Source organism: Lagopus muta, chromosome 5, assembly GCF_023343835.1.
Source record: "Lagopus muta isolate bLagMut1 chromosome 5, bLagMut1 primary, whole genome shotgun sequence".
Taxonomy (NCBI): Eukaryota; Metazoa; Chordata; class Aves; order Galliformes; family Phasianidae; genus Lagopus; species Lagopus muta.
The window spans coordinates 2,495,517-2,514,592 of record NC_064437.1 but is presented as its reverse complement, the minus strand read 5'-3'; the positions used below and the strand labels follow the sequence as shown (position 1 = coordinate 2,514,592).

At 43.8% G+C, this 19,076-nt stretch overlaps 1 protein-coding gene across 11 annotated transcripts in view; it reads left to right on the top strand.

The window, feature by feature from the left end:
- PATJ (PATJ crumbs cell polarity complex component) overlaps positions 1-18,056 on the top strand; it is a 143,090-nt gene extending 125,034 nt beyond the window's left edge. For 9 of the 11 annotated variants that reach the window (XM_048946051.1, XM_048946052.1, XM_048946050.1 and 6 more), the window contains 10 exons: positions 153-346; positions 2,161-2,308; positions 3,102-3,188; positions 5,858-5,975; positions 7,414-7,454; positions 7,729-7,851; positions 8,955-9,059; positions 12,034-12,137; positions 13,715-13,838; positions 15,344-18,056. In XM_048946051.1, the coding sequence (XP_048802008.1) occupies positions 153-346; positions 2,161-2,308; positions 3,102-3,188; positions 5,858-5,975; positions 7,414-7,454; positions 7,729-7,851; positions 8,955-9,059; positions 12,034-12,137; positions 13,715-13,838; positions 15,344-15,490 (1,191 nt within the window). In that variant the 3' untranslated portion in view covers positions 15,491-18,056. The remainder of the gene's footprint in view (positions 1-152; positions 347-2,160; positions 2,309-3,101; positions 3,189-5,857; positions 5,976-7,413; positions 7,455-7,728; positions 7,852-8,954; positions 9,060-12,033; positions 12,138-13,714; positions 13,839-15,343) is intronic. The other 2 variants (XM_048946057.1, XM_048946060.1) reach the window with 2 other exon arrangements.
- The last annotated feature ends 1,020 nt before the right edge of the window (positions 18,057-19,076 follow it).

The following is a 19,076-nucleotide window of genomic DNA, read 5'->3' as shown; positions in this document are numbered from 1 at the left end:
TGCACACCATCTCATTCAGTAGGAAATCAGAGCGCTTAATTAGAGTGCCAAGAGGTGTCAGTTTGACAAATTCTGCCTGTCACACCAGGGTAGGATGTGATGAAAGGATCGTTGGTACGTGTCGTTTGGAAAGAAAACGCTGATTGTTTCAGGTGAACGGGATCGATCTGCGGAACGCCAGCCACGAGGAAGCCATCACTGCGCTGAGACAGACACCTCAGAAGGTGCAGTTGGTTGTTTATAGAGATGAAGCTCATTACAAAGATGAGGAAAACTTAGAGATCTTCCATGTAGATATTCAGAAGAAAACAGGCCGAGGACTGGGGCTCAGCATAGCTGGAAAACGGTAAGTGTCTCTAATCAGAATGCACTGCAAACAAGAAGTACCTTGCTTTTGGCCGTTTGAACAGCTGTAGCCATTAAGTGGAATATGAAATAAAGGAAGAAGTCCTCAAGCAAGAAGATTTCATCCTTGAAGGTTCCTTCGAGGATGCTGTGGGGTTGTGGCTCCTCCATTACAGCCAAAGCAGAGCTATGTAACAAAGGCTGCTGTTCCCTCTGGAAGACTCCCAGTTTGCAGCATCGTGTCCCACTCTGTGAATGAGTGAGGCTCAGTGAACACATGCAGAACTGGTAGCTTAATGTTATGATGGCTTAAACATAGCTGTGGCTGAGCCTGAGAGCCCTAACCATGGCAGTTCTGATTTCAACATAGGGGAAAAAAAACTCCTTATTTCCAAATACTGGGACATGCCTTTGAAAATGAATTTATTAGTTAGATCTTTATCATACTCTGTTTCAAAGTGACCGGTTTTGATGGAAGATAGGAGCCTGGTAAAGAGAAAGACCCCCATCCCTGTCAGCTGTGTGAGTGACTATACAGCACTAGAGACAGTGGTGCTGTGAATAAAGAGCAGAATCTGAGATACTGTGGAGGGTAACAGCTGCTTAATAAAATGTGACTTTCTGCTGATGTATTTCTAAACCATTGCTATTAGATCATTCGAGCTAGAGCACTGATAGATTTAATCTTTCATTGCTAGAAGAGATTTACAGCATGACACAGGCAAGCACTCATTCAGTGCTAGTGTGTGCGAATCATATGGTTCCTCTTCTGTACTGCCAAAAAAAATTGGTATTTTCTCAAGTACAGATCATGGTGCTATTGTGCTGACTGCGAATGGTCAGTAAAGTTTCTGCTGCAGTTTGGGGTTTTTGTTTGCTTTTTTTTTTTCCCAAGACTGGTGATGCTTAACCCAGGTGTTGAGAGCAGATTGTGGGTTGGGTAATTAATTTAGCTTATGTAAATTACCCTACAGATGGTAATCGCAATCTCCAGCTCTCCCTTGATTGCTTCTGCACAAAACTTTCAGTTGCTAACAAGTTCTTGGCATGTAGGGGTTTCCACCTTAGAGGTAACCTAATTTCCTTAGTCCATCCAGCAAGAGCCAGCTATCAGCCAGCAAAGCATTGTGTCCTGCTGCACGCAGGATGCCAAACGCCAGCCCCGTGCCTTGCAGCCTGCACCAGCTCATCCACAGCAAACCCTGGTAGCTGGGGCTGGGCACAGAGGGGTCCTGCAGTGTGGGGAAGAGAGTCGTGATGTGGGGCTGCAGCTCGTAAATCTGCTCTGCCCCCCAGCCGTGCTCACAAGCCTCGCTGCAGGCAGACAGCCGCGGGGTTGGATTTTCTGCTGCATAACTTGTGTGCAAACTATAAAAGTCTTTTCTGCAGGCTTCTCTGTTTGGGGCCTCCAAGCTTTTAGAGAAGAAACCAAGCTGAACCTTTAGGGGGAATGTAAAAATATATACATTTCTAAGGCTGCATAACTCAGATCAGGCACATCAGGGGACGGTTTAACTCCATCTTAGACTGATCCTTGGCTTTTTATTTATACAAGTGCTATTTTTCATGAATCTTTATGGATCGGACAGTCAGAACTAACAGATCAAGGGGAAAGACAGCATTAAATGTAGCAAAACATGCATTGATTTTAAAGCTCATAGATTTTCTTACACTCAAATGGTTGAATGGGGTGTAAAAGTCATTCTTCCTCTGCTCACAGGTTTCTTTTTATGTGTCTTATATGCAAGTAATCTAAATTGTTCTCCCAAAGAATATTGGATTGTGTAATTAGCCATATGCTTCTTGCATTGTTAGAAATGGAAGTGGAGTGTTTATCTCTGACATTGTTAAAGGAGGAGCTGCAGACCTAGATGGAAGATTAATTCAAGGAGATCAGATTTTGTCAGTTAATGGAGAGGATATGAGAAATGCCTCACAAGAGACTGTTGCCACTATACTTAAGGTGAGTACATAATACATTTTAAGAGATGGAATTGCAGTTACTGACGCCGTGCAAGGTAATTATCCTGAAGTGCTATTTACGCATACCCAGGACAGCTCAGACTGATTACAAAGACAGGAGTTTCATCTGGAATTACTGTGCAAGGTCCATTCAGCATCACTTGTTCTAGTATATTTAGAAGTGAAATGATATGAAATGAGAAAACAAAGAGACGTCGCATTTAGGCGTTGATTTGAAATTGCAACTGTGAACTTCATATGCTAGAAAAATATTTTGAAACCTGAGAGGCGTACAGATCAGAGCTGCCCTGAAATAAAATGCCTTTGGCTTTGCTGTACTAGCTTGCAACTATAATACTGCAGTTTAAATCCACCATAGCTTCTTTACGGGCTGGGTTGCTTTTATACTTTATATGGCCAGGGAGAAAATTCTTCTCTCTATTGAAAAGCATGTGGCTGCTTGATGGGCTTAACTGGGAGGAGAGGGCACAGGATGCCCTGCCCATGGGCACCTGTTGGCAGCTCCCCCATCAGGCTCCCAAGGCTGTCAGCATGTACCAAGGGTGGGAGCAAGCAGAAACATTCATACTGACTTCAGCATTGAGGATAAACTGCAGTCTGGAAGTGGGTTCTTCTGATATACTCCAAATGAAAATGTGAACATTTCAAGCGTTCAGTACATTGTGGTTTTCTTCAAGGGTCTGTGATGTTGAATGTGAACATAGTTCTCTCCAGGAGAGCAGGAAATATCCTATGTCAATTTAAATGCTGTACGTTGTGGTTCTTTTCCCAAGTGTGCCCAAGGCCTGGTGCATCTCGAGCTGGGGAGACTGAGAGCTGGATCGTGGCTGTCATCACGGAAAACACCCCAGAACAGTCAGGTTAGTTACAAATTCATACGTATAAAGTGAAGCTGTGAAGGGCACGGAAGGGGAGCGGTGTGCAAGGGCTGTCCAGGAGGGTCTGTCCTTCCATACACATTCACTGCTGAGGGTGTGGAACAAAACAATTTATAACTCAGCTGAAAAGAAAGTGTCATGCTGTAACGCTGAGGAAGTGGAATAATCGGTTAATGATTCTTTTGTTTGTTAGAGGAGGGTTTTTTTCTGAGACGATGTACCAAAAATTTGTAATATTTTCCTCAAACAACGATGCCCAGGAATTTTTTAGGCTTGCAGAAAATGCTGAATGCCTCTTCTGCAGCTGTTTTGTCAATCAAAATGAGTTAATGAAACTGAACTGTATCTTTGCCTATCTTGTGGCAGAACCACATGAGAGCTGCTTTGCTCTCAAAGAAAACACAGAGCAATTTCCTGCTTCACTTGCTTTTTACCTGAAGCGAGGACAACAATTCATTTTTCAATCAGTGCAGGGCTTTCCCCCTCTCCTCACTTCCCCTAATCCGCTCAGACATTGATACTATTAGTATTAAAGTCTACAGCCAGGGAAAGATGACTTGGAAAACTTTTTAAAATGGATTCTCCTGCTGAAGACCAGCTGCTTTGCCACCATATTGTAGTTGGGAGCATCCCAGAGACAGGCAAGCCGTGGCTCACAGGGGTGTAATTCTGTGGAGTATTTGGCCCCTGTCACTATGAGGGGCATTCCTGGTGGCCTCCTTCTGCTCAGCACACTGCTGGGATCCAGCCCAGCCTCCACAAATGCTAAAAGAATGGCATGGAAACAGCAAGAAGAAGCAGTAGGAGGCTTAGGGATGTAAGTTAAAGCAGGAATGACTTCAAGGAAAAAATAAACCTAGTGATTAAGTCAGTAAGAGTGGAGCCCTTCCTTGTTTTCATCCATGAACAACCCAAAAACATGCCAGATCCTGGTCACGTGGCATGATTTCTTCACTTTATAAAAGCCAGCAGTGGTCCAGTTTGCTGCCTGTGTGAGTTAGTGTCAGGAAGGGCACAGGAGCTCACAGCCATGTGTGCTAAGCCCAGCTTTAAAACTGTGCCTAAATACCACTAGAGAATATCAGCACTGCATGTAGCAGTCAAGGAAAGATGGAACAACAAAGGGAAATGAGTGTGACTGCAGTAAGTAAAGGCAGGAGTCATGGTTATTCCTTGGTTTAGTTGTTGTGCAGACAGCAAGGTGATGGTTAAAGTTACTACGTGTTGCTACGTAACGCTCAGAACTGAAGCAATGCTGTCCCATTTCTTTTGTACCACACCACACCTGTTAATTTCTGTATTTCTTCATCTTAAGAGAAGTCTTGATTGCTGTTCGAGCAGAGTTGTTTGAGGGCCTCCATCTCAGTGTTCCAAAGTGACTGGGGACTTGGAAAACCGAGTGGATGTTTCTCAGCAAAACAGTTCCAAGAGTTATAAAACTCCTGGCAGATAATATGGCGAATCAGCATGAATGATTTGCACAACTGTGAGCAATGCTTCAGAGCCCTCTGGGCAAGAGCATCCCGAACTTTTGTCCTCACTTGGCTTTTTTTTCTGGTCTGTTGCATACCTTTAACAGCAGAAACATAAGGCTCGTGGTGCAGGACAGTGATTTCTTTCACGTGCTTTGCAAATTGTGTTAACTGACCCGTGAATCGGGAACGAGACGTGGAAATTGTGCTCTGCCTGTTGTTTGTCACTGACAGCTGCACGCTGGTCAGTTGGGATGAATGCTGCCAGGGCTTTTGATTCGCCGCCTAATGCATTTAAAGGGAGAGCTCAGGTCTTTGTTTTGTGTCTGGCCTTGGTGAAATCTGTTGTTCAGACGCATTTCCTAAATTGATAATGATGTTTCCTCTGAAGGGCAGTCTGAAGATAAGGCCAGATAAGGAAAAATCGTGCTGGAAATGAATGGCACAGAACTGAGAACACGCACAAGCAGCTGCCCGCCAGGTTGTCCCTCCTGTTGTTAGCTGTAAGGCACGGGCATCTTGTCTTGCACCTGGGCTGCTTTTCTGGAAGTGTCTCCATCAAATGAAAGGAGCAGGGCTAGTTCCAGGGCCTTGTAATCACACAAAATGTTCAGCTACACCAGCAAAGCCTGTAGGTGACTGCATGGGAATTATCCCCACTGCCTGAGAGGAGCTGTCAGGTCTCCTGCTGGGTGCCTCGCATACATTCAGCTTACAATGAAGTATCTGTGGGTCTGTCATGACAAAGATGCCCACAGCGTTCATCCTCAAGTTTGGAGGCCTGCTGGCAATAAGCAATGGAGGAGGTTCATCCTGTTCTTTCATGGCCTCCGCAGCAATCCACAGGATGGTTGAGGGTGGAAGAGACTCTGCAAGTCGTCTGGTCCAACCCAGAAAGCCTCCCAAAACCAGACCCAAACAATGTACAGATCAGGTGTATATGCTGAAGTGAAATCCAGTCCTGTAGTCCTGTGAGCAGCTCTGCACGCATGCCTACAACACAGGGGCAGATTTGGTAGGTTCCATCTCTGGAAATGAAGTTGGGAGCTTTCACTCGTGTGGCCAGTGTGGTATCCAGTCTGGTTGCACAGAACACAGCTGCAGCCATATGTTGCGTTGGCTGGCTGGTAGTTAATGTTTGGGTTTGACTCTCAATTTCTGATTTATGTTCAATTTCAGGTGAACCAACAGAGTGCCCACAGCCACTTCCACCCCGCACTCGCTCCGGTCCTCTCCACGTTGCAGAACTTTGTCAGCACAAAAAGATCTTCAGCAGACGTGTCTCAAAGAAACTCAGGTATGATCTGGATGGATTTGTTCCTTGCTGCTTGCACCGCTCCTTTATTTTTGTGCTTGTTTAATAACAACATTAAATACTTGAGACTGATTTTCCTGTGCAACCTCCCTAAAGACATACCACCGATGTTTTAAGACCTGTAACACTTTCCAGCACATGACATTATTTTTACGTTTAGTAGAAGAGTAATGGCTCCTCTATTTTAAATGCAGAATTCCTGTGCCCTGCTATTCCCTCGCGCCCTTGTTGGAGGCTTAGCACAGGCAAGGTTCTTGTATTAGAACAAGTTTTCTCGGGGAATAAAGCTGCCACCACTTCATTTATATCTGTGTTGCTCTTCAGTGTATAAAAGGGTGTTTTGTAATGAGAAAGTCACAATGCCCAGATTGCAATTCACACATTTAGCGAGCGCTGAATCTGCAACCTGCAGTAACTTGACGGGGAGCTGTGCATTTGTGTGCTCTGACCCACATCAGAGACCCATAACAACCCATGCTTGTGCCTGACCGTGGGCAGAAGACGTTTCTTCTGGCCATTCACAGGTGTGTGTGGCTTTTTGGGCAGCCATCCTTACAGATTTTGGAAGGGCCCATGCGTGCATGCCCTGATGCAGCATTCCTGGGGCTGGGCTCCTTGCAGTGCCAGCCCTTGTGCTCTCATCTTGTGTGCTCATGGCAGGTATCAGCACAAGCACAGTGTGTGCAGCGGTAGGAAATGCCGCTGTATGTTAATGGCAATCGTTAACTTCTGAAAGAGGCTAATGCTGCCTGCCTTGTAAAAGGTTCCTAAGGTAGTTTAATTAAAGCTGGTACAATTAGGGATTATTATAGCAGAGCCCAGGACTACACCGTAAGCTTTTAGGCTATTTAGTCCCAGTTCAAATGATTCCTTTCAGTGGTTTGGTTTTTTTTTCTCTTTTTTTTTTTTTCCTGAATGTTTTGAGTACTTCTAAATGTCCTGTGGCTAGATATATGCCAGCCAGACTTCCTGGCTGTCTATTATTTACTAATACAGCACAAATTAGAACAGGAAATCAATGGAACCTCCACAGTCTGCGCGTCCTACCCTTTGTGGTGGAGACACTGTGATTTATGAATAATAAGGCAATCTTTAATTGAGTGAAATGCACAATAGGGCTTTTCTTTGGGCCGGCAGAGTGGTGCTGTTCAATAGATTGTGGTGAGCGGCGGCTGTGCTACAAAGAGCATCACAGCAGCATCCGTCAGGCGCAGTGATTGCATCCGTATTCAGCTCTGAGTGAAACAGAAACCCCGTCCTTCTCACGTGAGCAGCCCTGCCTGATTTGGCACAGGAAGGCTCTGCTTCTGCTTGGTGATAACTCTGACTAGGCAGCAAGGGACCATTGTCACTTGACAGCGTTATCTCTTAATTATATTATCTCTTAATTACAGGAGCTAATTGTTTGTTTCTTTATTAGTAGGAGCAGATACGGGCCCAAGGACTGTGGAGATAACAAGGGTCAGTGAGTTATTTTCTACCAATTCAAAAAGCTGACACCTTAGACTGAAGTTGTCAGTTTTTATGGTGTTCCTTAGAAGTAAAATTGCGTTATTTATGTTTGCAATAGGCTCTTGAATGTGTGCCTGTGTGTGTGAGGGGCTGTGTGTGTGTGTCAGACCTATCTATTGTTTGCACCATGACACATAAGTCAAATGGATTAGTTATTCCTGTACCCTAAACATTGGCCTCTCCTAGTGGCTCCAATCAAAAATGCTTTTTTGCTTTGTCTTAGGGACCAAACGATGCTCTTGGTATCAGCATAGCAGGAGGAAAGGGGAGTCCATTAGGAGATATTCCCATCTTCATTGCTATGATTCAGGCTAGTGGTGTGGCAGCACGGACCCAAAGACTCAGAGTAAGTAGAAATGTCCTCTCAGTGCCTTCTTTTCCATCTGCTGTGCATGTCTCTCTCAGAGAAGGAGCCTCAGGCACTTCTGTATATGCCATCTCTTGGATAACGTCTCATAGACAACCCTGTTTCTTCTTTAAAACAAACTAACAAGCCCTGCACACGTCTTTCCCTTTTGATTATATTGCAACTTGGGACAATTGCAGTGGTTGCCTACGTGGAAGAGAAACGTTAAGGAAGAGAACACTTATAAGTAGTCTTTGAGTGTGATTGAGCAAAAGAAATAAACTGGAAGATCTGCAGTGGGTGTTCATCCAGCTCAGAGAAAGCAGCAACAAGCTGTCTAGAAACCACAGGCATTCTGGAGACTGCAGGCTGGGCCTCGCTTAGAGCTCAGGCAAGGCAGAAACCAGACCAGAGGTTGCTTGTTTGATGCCAAGGACCTTATAAAGAATTGCAAAAATAAAATGGTTGCATCAGATTCATAGCACATGTGAATTTCTAGGGATGACCACAGTGATTGTTTATCAGTTTGGGAGTTTCAGGAAATAAGGAGTACTGAAAAGAATTTATTGTGCAGTTGCACAGGAAAACTTTGGCCCATGGGATTCACTACGTAACCACCTCTACGTTCATGCTCTGTCTCTAATAGAAACACACAGTAGCACTAAGTGTCAGTGTCAGGATCAGCTTTATACATAAAGAGAAGAAATAATGTTGGTTAATTAGGTTAATACCAGAAGTGTCTGCTTTCATCTTGTGCTTACACAGTCTATGAGAATATGAACTTGTCTGCACGTATCGACACAAATGAATCCTTTTTGGATGGGAGAAAAGCAGTCCATCTTACCCTCTCTGTTTGCAAATGGAAATAGTAAGATACAGCCCACCTTTTTTTCTCTGATCACATTGTTATTAAAAAAAAAAAATCTGCATTATGCTACCTCTGACAAATGGTAAATGATCACTAGCAGCATAGAATTCTCACAGAAGCAATCCTGCAAAAGAGAAGCACGACTGTGCAGTGCCAAGTTCATCAGGAATTTTAAGCATTCTTAATTTTAATTTTCCTTAATGCTAGTAATTTTCCATTACTGTTGTACTTCTAGGTTGGAGATCGGATTGTCAGTCTTAATGGGCAACCTTTGGATGGGCTGTCGCATGCAGATGCTGTTAATCTACTAAAGAATGCTTATGGGAGCATTATCCTGCAGGTATGGTGATAAATGGAACATGCAGCTGCATGAGGGTAGATAAATGGCATTTGGGGAAAAAAAAAACCCTGAGCATCATTGGCACAAGGCATCACAGAATTGCAGGGTGCTTGCTGATGGGAATTACACAGAATGAAAGCAAGAAATAATTTTCATTCAAAAAATTCTCTATTGCCACTTGTACAGGCTGTGAGCACGATTATATAAAAGCGTAACAAAGAGAACAAAATAACTTGTTGCTACACCTGATAAATCAACAAGCTTCCAAGTTTGTTTTTAATTTGAAGTTAGCTAAGAACAAGAAACTGTGTCTGTTCTGTGTGCATGCATGCTACTGGACTGTGACCAAACTGTGTTGTTGATTTTCTTGTTCTTGAAAGGGAGAGAAGAAAGGATGCTAATAGCAATTAGCAAGAATGATAGCATCGTCATTAACACAGTGCCATCTAAAATTGATTATCTGCAATTCTAGATGTATATTCTATATATAGTCTACAGCAACACTTGAGAGAGAAGAAAGGGTTTATCACTGCTGCACATATATGCTAGCTAAAAGGAAGCCGTGTTCTGCCACTTGGGTTCTGATTGCTGCTTGCCAGCGTGTTCATCTTGAGTTTATTTTTATGTTTACACAAAGAAATTGGAAAAATACATGCCAGAGAGAATTCAAAATGCCACCCGTTTGCAAAATTATTGTAACAATTGGAAAACAAGCTTAAGAGTAGAATCTACTATAATTTTCTTTATCATCGCAGCATATTGGGTTTGAACACATCTTGAGAGATTTTCACAGGCTTCTTGCTTTCATTACAACATAAATGTGGCTATAAAAAAAAAATTAAAAAATGTGAGAGGAAAAGAAAACAAAGAAAGAAAAATGGAACGATAATAAACTTAGGCTGCTTATTCTTTGTCTGCCCGTGAACTGCTGACCTGGTAAGTGATGAGCCAGTTCCAGAGCAGATGGTGTATTTGTGTAGTTCCATTGAAGTCAAAGGAGCTACACAGAGACACACCAGCTGAGGATTTTCTGTTAAATTATAGTTATCATATTGTTACTAACGTTGAGTAATTTCACTTTTCATGTCAACAGTATTCCCTGAATAGAAAATGAAAGCTTGCTGCGGAACCCAAAATTGCTAATCTTGAAAGCTGTAATACAGCGTATTCCACCTCATCATGTATTTAAAATTATTCCTGATGAAGCACGCTGTCAGTTGTTGCTCGCATAAACAAAGAGGTTGTTCTGGAAATGTCTTGGCTTTTGTCAGCTGATGGTTTTTCTTCCACATTTTTGCCATCTAGCTCAAAATGTGTTGAGTACTTTTACAGATGATACCGTTCTTTCCTCTGATAGAATGGGGTCTGTTTTCCTCTGCTAAAAATCAGTGATGGGAGGCTGTATTTTAACAGCAGCAGTGGAGCAGTGCTGCAGCCACGCTGTAAGTAGGATGCTATGTCTGCAGCGTGTGCCAACTGCAGGTACTTCTCAATTGCTGGGCTGCTTTTTGATGAAAACAATCTAAATGGAATAATCCTATCAATGCGATAATCGTGACTGATGTGTCATTAAGTAATTCTGTTTATTATCAGGTTAGACCACTTCATGGCAAACGGCTTTGAAAGGTCAGATAATTGCGTTCAGTGGTGTGGAAAGGCTTATTATGGGTACGTCCTGGGAAGGATGGTAAAGGAGTTTGCAAATGCTGTTTGCAAATGGGAGATTAGGGTCTCAGGGGAACAATCATCCCTTCCGGCTGTTTTGATGCTTTGGTTTAATTTAATTTCTTTTCGACAGGTGTAGTAATGAGATAAGGGGAAGCTTTTTTTACAAGGTTGTTGAACTCTGATGCGTTCTTACTGCCGACTGAAGATTTTTTGAATATAGATTTATTTTACCCTATTTTATTCAACAACAAAATACGACAAGTACTGGCTGGCACTCTTTCCCCTGCTGCGTCGGGAAGGGAAGCTTCAGTGCCTCTGCTGCCTGAGCCAGGTGCAGCCATCTCCTCCATGGGACCCCATCACTGAACCTGAGACCTGGGATGTGAAATTTGCACGAGTGTTAAGCTTTATTCCTAGAAAACGCTACCAGCCTCTCTTGGCTCCAAGTGATTAGAAAGGGGGATACAGTACTGGGGAAGAATTGTGAGCGTTCATTTAGAACGGGGCATTTATATAATGCATTTTTTTGTTGTTGCTGTTTTAGAAAGGTATGTTTCCCTTCAGCTGTGATCCCGGCAAGGAATGGGAAAAGCACTTGTTAATTTTGATAAAGTAAGGCCTCAGGTAGCTGGAGGATGCACTGAAAAGGAACTTAGTGGGTATTTGTCACTGTCAGTGAGCCAAGCCCCTGTACTGTAGGCATCAAGCAGAGACGAGTATCGAGTATGTCATCAGATGGAGATGGAGGTATGGGAGAACCACTGCAGGCAGTCCTTAGGAAATTATCCTTCTAGCTGTGGACACTTAAAATCCCGAATGCTTCTAATTGGTTTCCTCAAATGTTTTCCAGAAAAAAAAGATCAAAAAATAGAAAATCAACTTACAATGAAAGATTGGGGAGAGAAAAAAAAAAAAAGATCTGGAGTGGGTCTTCTCCCTGTCTTTCATGAGACCCATTGGGCCTGCATCCTGCATCCCATCATCCGTGGGACTGAGCTCAGTGAACAGCAAAACCCAGCCCTCATCGCTCTCAGTACATCTGCAGCTGGCTTTGTATCCCCCTGCTCAGCACCTGAGTGCTGGTCCTGTAAACGCAACAGAAAGCTCCAGAGCAAAGTCAGTGTTTGACCCCCAGATAGATGGGTTAGTAATTAGTAATTTTTAACACTATTACTTGAAAGCATTGAAGGAAATATAAGAGCATAGGACTTGTTTGAAATTTGATATCAGCTGTTTTCTGTGTAATTATTGAAGTGTTTCAGCATTAAGTGCCATGCAGAGTACTTCATTGCTTTCTCCTGTTTAGGTCGTGGCTGATACCAACATCAGTGCCATTGCTACCCAACTGGAGAGCATGTCTGCAGGATGCAATGTCAACTCTTCTTCTGAGCATGCTTCTGAAGATCCAGAGTAAGTTTGTATTAGCATGTGTAACAGATATATTTCTATGCCCCATGCAAGGGAAAAGCCTAGGGTGGTGAAGGAGGCCTCTTCCCATTCCTTTTCTCTCTAATTTACATCGCCATTAAAATGGTAACTGTGACCTTCTCCAATCTGATCACAGATCTGTGTCCGTCTTTACCCAGTAACAGATACTGATTGTCTAAATAAGGGTAAGATGTATTTCCAAACACTTGCCTTATCTTATCTTTCCTAACGCGTTATGCTGATACGATAGTTCTGCCCTTGTCTGTTGGCTTCCTCCTTGGTCATCAGCAGACGAAGAGAAGAGGTATTAAAAAAAAACAACCTGGTAACAGACAAATCTTTCAAAACACGTCCAAGAACTTTCTTTGTTTTTTTTGAACCTTTTTACAATTCTAAAAAGTCTCTTTTTTTTTTTTCCTATCTGTAGCACCTCTGTATGGTGACAGACCTTAGAGACATAGCCCTCCCATGGCCGTGCATCATTCTCCATCATATGCTTTTAAGGGCAGCTTGCAGCACTCCAGTTGTCATTTAGAAATTCATTTGATCTTCATATGGTTCCTTAGCTTCATCTTGTCCTTCGTTTTCATTCTTTGATTCATTATATTTATTTTATGATGCTGAGATGCAAGTGGCTGCCCTGTCTCAGGGATGAGCATAGAGGTTGAGCTATTTATGCTGCATTCACTAGTCTTACAGTGTGAGATACTGTTTTTAGTGCTGCCCTCAAAGGAGAATTACTTCCTTCCCAAAAGGATATGAATTCTCCTTTCATATCAAAATAGTAATGAGATCTGAATTTGAAAATATGAAGTAGACTTAAGTAGGTATATGTGTCCAAAAGAAACTGATAGATATGAATCACCATGGGCTGTGTCTTAATTTGGCAGAACACGCCAAACAGCTCTAGTCCAGAATATTCTCTCTACATATATAGAAATGCCTGTTTCAGACTTGAGGTGGATAAATAGAAATGAATGGTTGAGGTTCCACCAAGGCTCTTCCTCCACTCGGCGCAGGCAGCACTGAGTGAGGGGCTCTGGAACAGCTCTGGGGCTGCAAGGTGCAGGGATGTGGGTGGGATGGAGGTTAGAAACAGCCCAAAGAACTTACAACAGAGCTGAGACTGTAAAGACAAGTGCTGCTGGCTGCATGCTGTCTGACAGACTCACTTCAGTGCAGTCGCAGAATAAAATTACCCTGTGAGGAAGCTGTTGCAGTGACCACTTACTGGGACGAAGGATGGCAGCTTGGCCTGTAAGAGAGCAAACTCTCCTTTAAGCAACTGCAGATTAGAGGAATGGCACTCCTGCATCAGAGAGGAGTGCTCTTGCTGAGCTCTTTATAAATAAGTATTTTCAAAGGGAGGAGCTGAAGGATGTGGAACAGCTTGTGAGCTCTGGGCTGCTCAGGAGCGTGTTTCAGCAGCAGGACAGGAATCATGCTTAGTGGCTGCATGAGAAAATCTTGATAGATAAATCTCTCTGTAAGTGTTCCTTCTGCAGAAAATCCCCACAGACAGACCGTGTTATTCTAAGTGATATTTATTGTGTTTTCAGAGCACCTCAGCCTAAGATTATTACTTTGGAGAAAGGCTCTGATGGACTGGGATTTAGTATTGTGGGGGGGTATGGAAGTCCCCATGGAGACCTGCCCATTTATGTCAAGACTATATTTGCCAAGGTATATTTGTGTTTCGTTTTTTTCCTCCCTTTTTCTTTATTATCTTAAAAAAAAATAATAAATGTAAGATTTGGCTTGGGTGATATATGTGGAATCTAAAGGAAAATGAACTGCCTAGGTACGTGGATGTGAGCAGACCCAGAGCGCACCTCTGGCTTCTTGGTTTATATTTCACAGTACTGATGGCTGAAACAAGACACTTCACCTCAGCAAAATTGTTCTGTGTCCTTTGGAAACTTGCTTTTATACATATAAATATTTATAAAGCAGCTTTATATCTGCAAACCTCACTGTCTTCCCAGAAGTACGGAGGCATCATTTTTCTCACTGTACACGACTGGAGACAGTTGCAGAGATACTGTATCCTTGTGGCCAGGCTTCAGTTGCAAAGCCCTGTGCCCAGATGGTCACCTCAATGAGAAAAGCCACTGGAAGAAAGAAACGCCACCCCATGTGGCTTGTTGATGAATTGGCTTCCACATCAGTCCTGGCTTTAGTTATCCTCCCTCGCTTCCAGCTCCGTGCTCATGCTCTCCGTGGGCACTGCCTTCCCTGTGCTGTTTGCTTGCTGTCCCAGCTGGTCCCTGGCCCTGAGCATCAGGGGAGGGCATGGGTCCCATGCTGAGGAACCAGCACAACACAGCACCTTGCAGCTGGGGCTGCTCTCTGCATTTGCCAGCAAGATCTTTTCATGGAGTCGTGACTGATGTAGTCCTGAAACGGGGGAGGGAAACAGTGGGGATTAGGGAGACCTAACATAAAGCAACTTGGAAATCAGTCGCAGAAAGTTGTTTGTTCTGTAACTGTTTGCATTTCTGACAGGGTAGGTGATAGAAAATGAACAAAAAAAAATCACCTTGTCTTTAAACAGATGCTAAGATTTACAGATCTGTAGATGTGAGCACAGCTGAGAAACTCCCAAACTAGGATCCACTGATGGGGCCAGGAGGCAGAGGCAGTCATCGTGAGCTGAACTCTGGGCAGGGCCTCTGGATATAGGGAAAAGAGCCATGTTCAGGAGCTCAGGAGGGGAACAGCCACTTCTGGAGCTCCGTGGGTGATTCCCAGGGCCTTTAGTTAAACCTAATCCCAGAGCCGGGGGCTCTCTCTGAGCTCTGTCTCCCTTCCCACATTTTAACCTGTTTCTCAGTACTGAGTGCAGAGCCACGTAGGTATTGCTTTAACAAGTCTCTGCGTGATCAGAAAACACAGAACCAGTCATTACTCTGCCTTGTTCCCAAGGAATGAGCTGATTCTCCTTTTCCTGGAGATGTGTTGCCTGCCCGTGCTGCCCCAGACCTGCAGAGCTGGCTAAGCAGCAGGGAGCAAGACTTCAAACACTGCAGATTTTGGCCCCGTGTTACTGCTCCCTCCTTTTCCACATCCCCCACCCCGTTACGGTGGGGTTTCCAGTGCTGCATCCCTCCTCATTTCATCCATCAGCATTACAGAGACGGGAGGGCTCCGTGCTACCAGCCAATAACGTTTCCTTTTGCCATTTGCAGGGAGCAGCTGCGGACGATGGCAGACTGAAGCGCGGCGATCAGATTTTAGCAGTTAATGGGGAAGCTTTGGAAGGTGTTACCCATGAGCAAGCTGTAGCTATTCTGAAGCGCCAGAAAGGAACTGTGACATTATCGGTGTTATCATGAATGTCATTGCACTTGCAGAGATAAATACAATTATTTTAAAACATCGGTAGAGCTATAATAATACAGCTCAGCTCTGAGCTGGGTGTAAAGCAAACTCTGGCCAAAATTAATCAGCGTTCAGCCCGCTGCCAGAACGGGCAGTGTGCGTCTCGAGCTTCGTTTAACCTTCCACACCCATCAGCCTTTCTCCCTGCCCTCCCCTGACTTCTGGTGGCTTTTGAGTTTTCTCTGGACAACTTTAATTAATGGGCTTCAAAGAATAAGATCCATTTCGCCTTATTTACACGTCAGTTTACCTCCACTAGTCTGAACCCCAGATACATTGGCTGAACCTGGGCTCTGTTCAAATACAAAGGAGAATTTAGATCATCAGCCAATCTCATCTGATGAGCAGAAATAAATGCTGAGTGACTTGTCATCTCACTCATGATTTACTTATGCTAATTGTCCTTTCAAGTATGCCAGAAAACATTAGCAATGTAATTAAATTACCACTGTTCCAAATGATGAAATATCAAATTCTCCTCTGGGAAATTATTTGTGTTCAGCACAGTAAGTCTGATAGTCAAATGTGAACTTCTCATGTTTATCTCTTTGGGTAAGTCTATGGAAGTTAGTCAGAGGTAATTACTGTGATGTGTCAATTTGCAGCCTTTAGCGTGAAAAATAAACCAGGGGAGAGAGGAATTTATTTTTTTAGGCTTTTAAATGTTTGAGCCTTTTCAGATATTTAGGCAGCATGAACAACAACATATCTCGTTCTATTCTGATTATGTTTTTAAAGAAGAAATGTGCTGATACGTGCCGGGCATGTTGCATACAAAGGCAGTCGTTGTTGTGCCAAGCTGCAGCATAACTGTTCATCCTGAAACTTTAATGAAGACAAAAGTTTGCTTCGGCCACACGATCCTGTAATTCTTGCCATGATGGCTGTCCCTCTGCACGTTGTCTTGGAGGCTAGATGGTGTTAATCCAAACCAGCACACCATTCCTCGTTTCCAGGTTCAGGTAGTGCTGGAAGAGGCTTTCATGGATAAGGAGGAGGGCTCTCAGGAGCTCTGGGGCTCAGTTTTGGGGGATGCCAGCCACTGCCAGGCGGTGAGGAGCTGCTGCTGCAGGAAGCGGCTGTAGGAGGTCACAGTGATGCCCTCCCTGTAGCTGGCTGCTCCCTCCTGTTTCCCCAGGGCACAGCACACTGCAGGGCTCTCAACCCCATCCCCCAGCCACAGGGTGCAGCTGAAGCCCTTGAGCTCTCTGGCATGAGCTCAGCCCTCCTGTGCAGTGGAGGTGGGATGCAGCCACGTTCCACCAAGCAGTAGTGACTCGGTAACGCAGCCGTTCCTGCAGTGATGGTACAACCGTGGCCTTGGCGATTAAGCAAATGAATTTGGCAGGCAGATTAATGGCATTGCAAGTCATTGTGGTTTAATCTGCCTATCTAGAGGAACAGTAGGGCTTTGGAGGAAGCAACCTCATTTGGGCTGTTTGGTGTAATTTATAATGATGATGTAGCGGGGAAAAACATGAAGCGTGTGTGTGTGAAAATTGTCTGCTCATCTGATGTGAAAAATCCTTAGAAATAAATGAAAAGAGAATTGAAAACATGTAATATAATGACCAAGTAGCACAAGGAAAAGGTACTGTTAGTATGTATGTTTTAGCTGGGTGGGTATTCCCCCATGTTAGGTAGAAGAACACAGCCTGAAAGGAGCAAGCTGGGATTGCCTGCATTGAATTGCAATGAGCTTGCCTTGAAAAGGTTTTCTTCAGTTCATGTAGAAGTTTTCTTTGACTTTAGGCAATCACAAAGTGCATTTAGCCTGCTGGAACACGGAGAGGGTGTTCTGCTCATAGTGCCTGGAAGAGACTTAACATTTCAAATGGGTTCTCACTGATTTGCCAAGCAAAGGGTTAGTGGGCCCTTGGCTGCAGACACAAAACTGTATCCAAATGTGTTGGACAATGTGTAGCTGCCTTTGGCTGCAGAGGTATCCGAGGCACATGGAAGTTCAGTGCAGGTAGGTGAGCTGTGGAGAGGTACCTTCAGAAACATTGCATAGGATTTATGAACAAAATGTAATGGTTCCTCTGATTGGTTTGGTTTTTTTAGACGTTGCATTCCTACTTTAAGATGTTGCTGCATTTAATCAATGAAGTTTTACATGGCTATTTATTAGCCTGTTATGCACATACTGTTCATATACATAAAGAATAGAATTTATGGGCTGAGATATTTTGCACTTCTCATTACTCTGAATGAGATAACATTTTCTGCTTCTTGTAATTTGCACTTTGTGTCTTGAATATATTACTGCCAAAAATCATATTGCAACTAATTGATAAACCAGTGACCATGCGGAGAAGCGTGTGCTCTGTGTACAGGACCAAGTTAGATAATTAAATCTGCATTACGCTTGTCTGGGTCGAGGTGTTCTGGTTTATTTAAAACTTTATTTCTGTGCAAGGGAAAAGCAATTAAACTTCCTGATTGTACGTGTACATATATCAGTAAAATGAGACATTTTATGACTTCAAAGATTCGAAATAAAGCTCGGTTACTTAAGTAGCTGTGCATTTTATTTTGTTGTGGGTTTTTGTTTTTTTTTCCATTGCTACAATTTATTGCATGAGATATCTTTGTTTTCAGTTCCAAGCAGGGCTCATTATTGCCTTTGTGAGGGAGCAGGAGCTGCGGTACCAACCAAGGCCAGGCTCATGTCCAGGGCACAGGAGCACTGCGGTCACAGGGAGAGCTCACATCACAGCTGTGCTACAGCTGCTCACCAGGATGGCTCCTGCATGGGAAGGGCTCTGAGTTGGGAACGGCCACAAAGAGGTTGCTCACAAGAGGCATGCAGGCAGCAAAGCCAGGGAGATAAGAGGATTAAGATGAAGGTGCAAAGTAGCCGGTGTTGTGACCAGAGGAATCCAACTCGGCACGAAGTGTGCTTGCTGGAGGCATCTCACAGCCTTTTGGAGGTGCCATGGCACCACGGTTTGAACTCATCACGCTGCTGGAAGGGCTCTCCTGCCCTGGTTGGTGGAACGTCTTTGTCAGAAGGGACACAGTTCCTCCTTCATCAAGAACAACCTCAACATCACCAGAAGCCATCTTAGGGCTGGTTGTACTTCTAGGCTAATTCTGCAAAGGGAAAGTTGTGCCTTTGTTTACACCAAGATTTTGTCATCCTCGCCATGTGAGTTCGCTGCGTGCCGCAAAGTGGAGCCATCCCAGCATCACCCTCATGGCTGCGAGGGTCAACCTGCTGTAATGGGACTGTGGCAAATGGCACTGCTGCGTGTGGAATAGCTGTAATGCCTGTAAATTCCCTGTAATTAATCAAATGGCAATTACCACCCTGGAAGTCTGACTTACATAGAGCCTGTTGAGGTAATATGATTATGCAGAGATGGAGCAGTTAATGTACCTTCGCCTGAAAGAACTGGAATGAATTAATTTAACATTACACACTCGCCTGAAAGAACTGGAATGAATTAATTTAACATTACACACGTATAAAACATCAGTTTTTACAGTTGTGCTGAGCACTGACATATAATTCCATTATCATCTTTCTCCACGGTC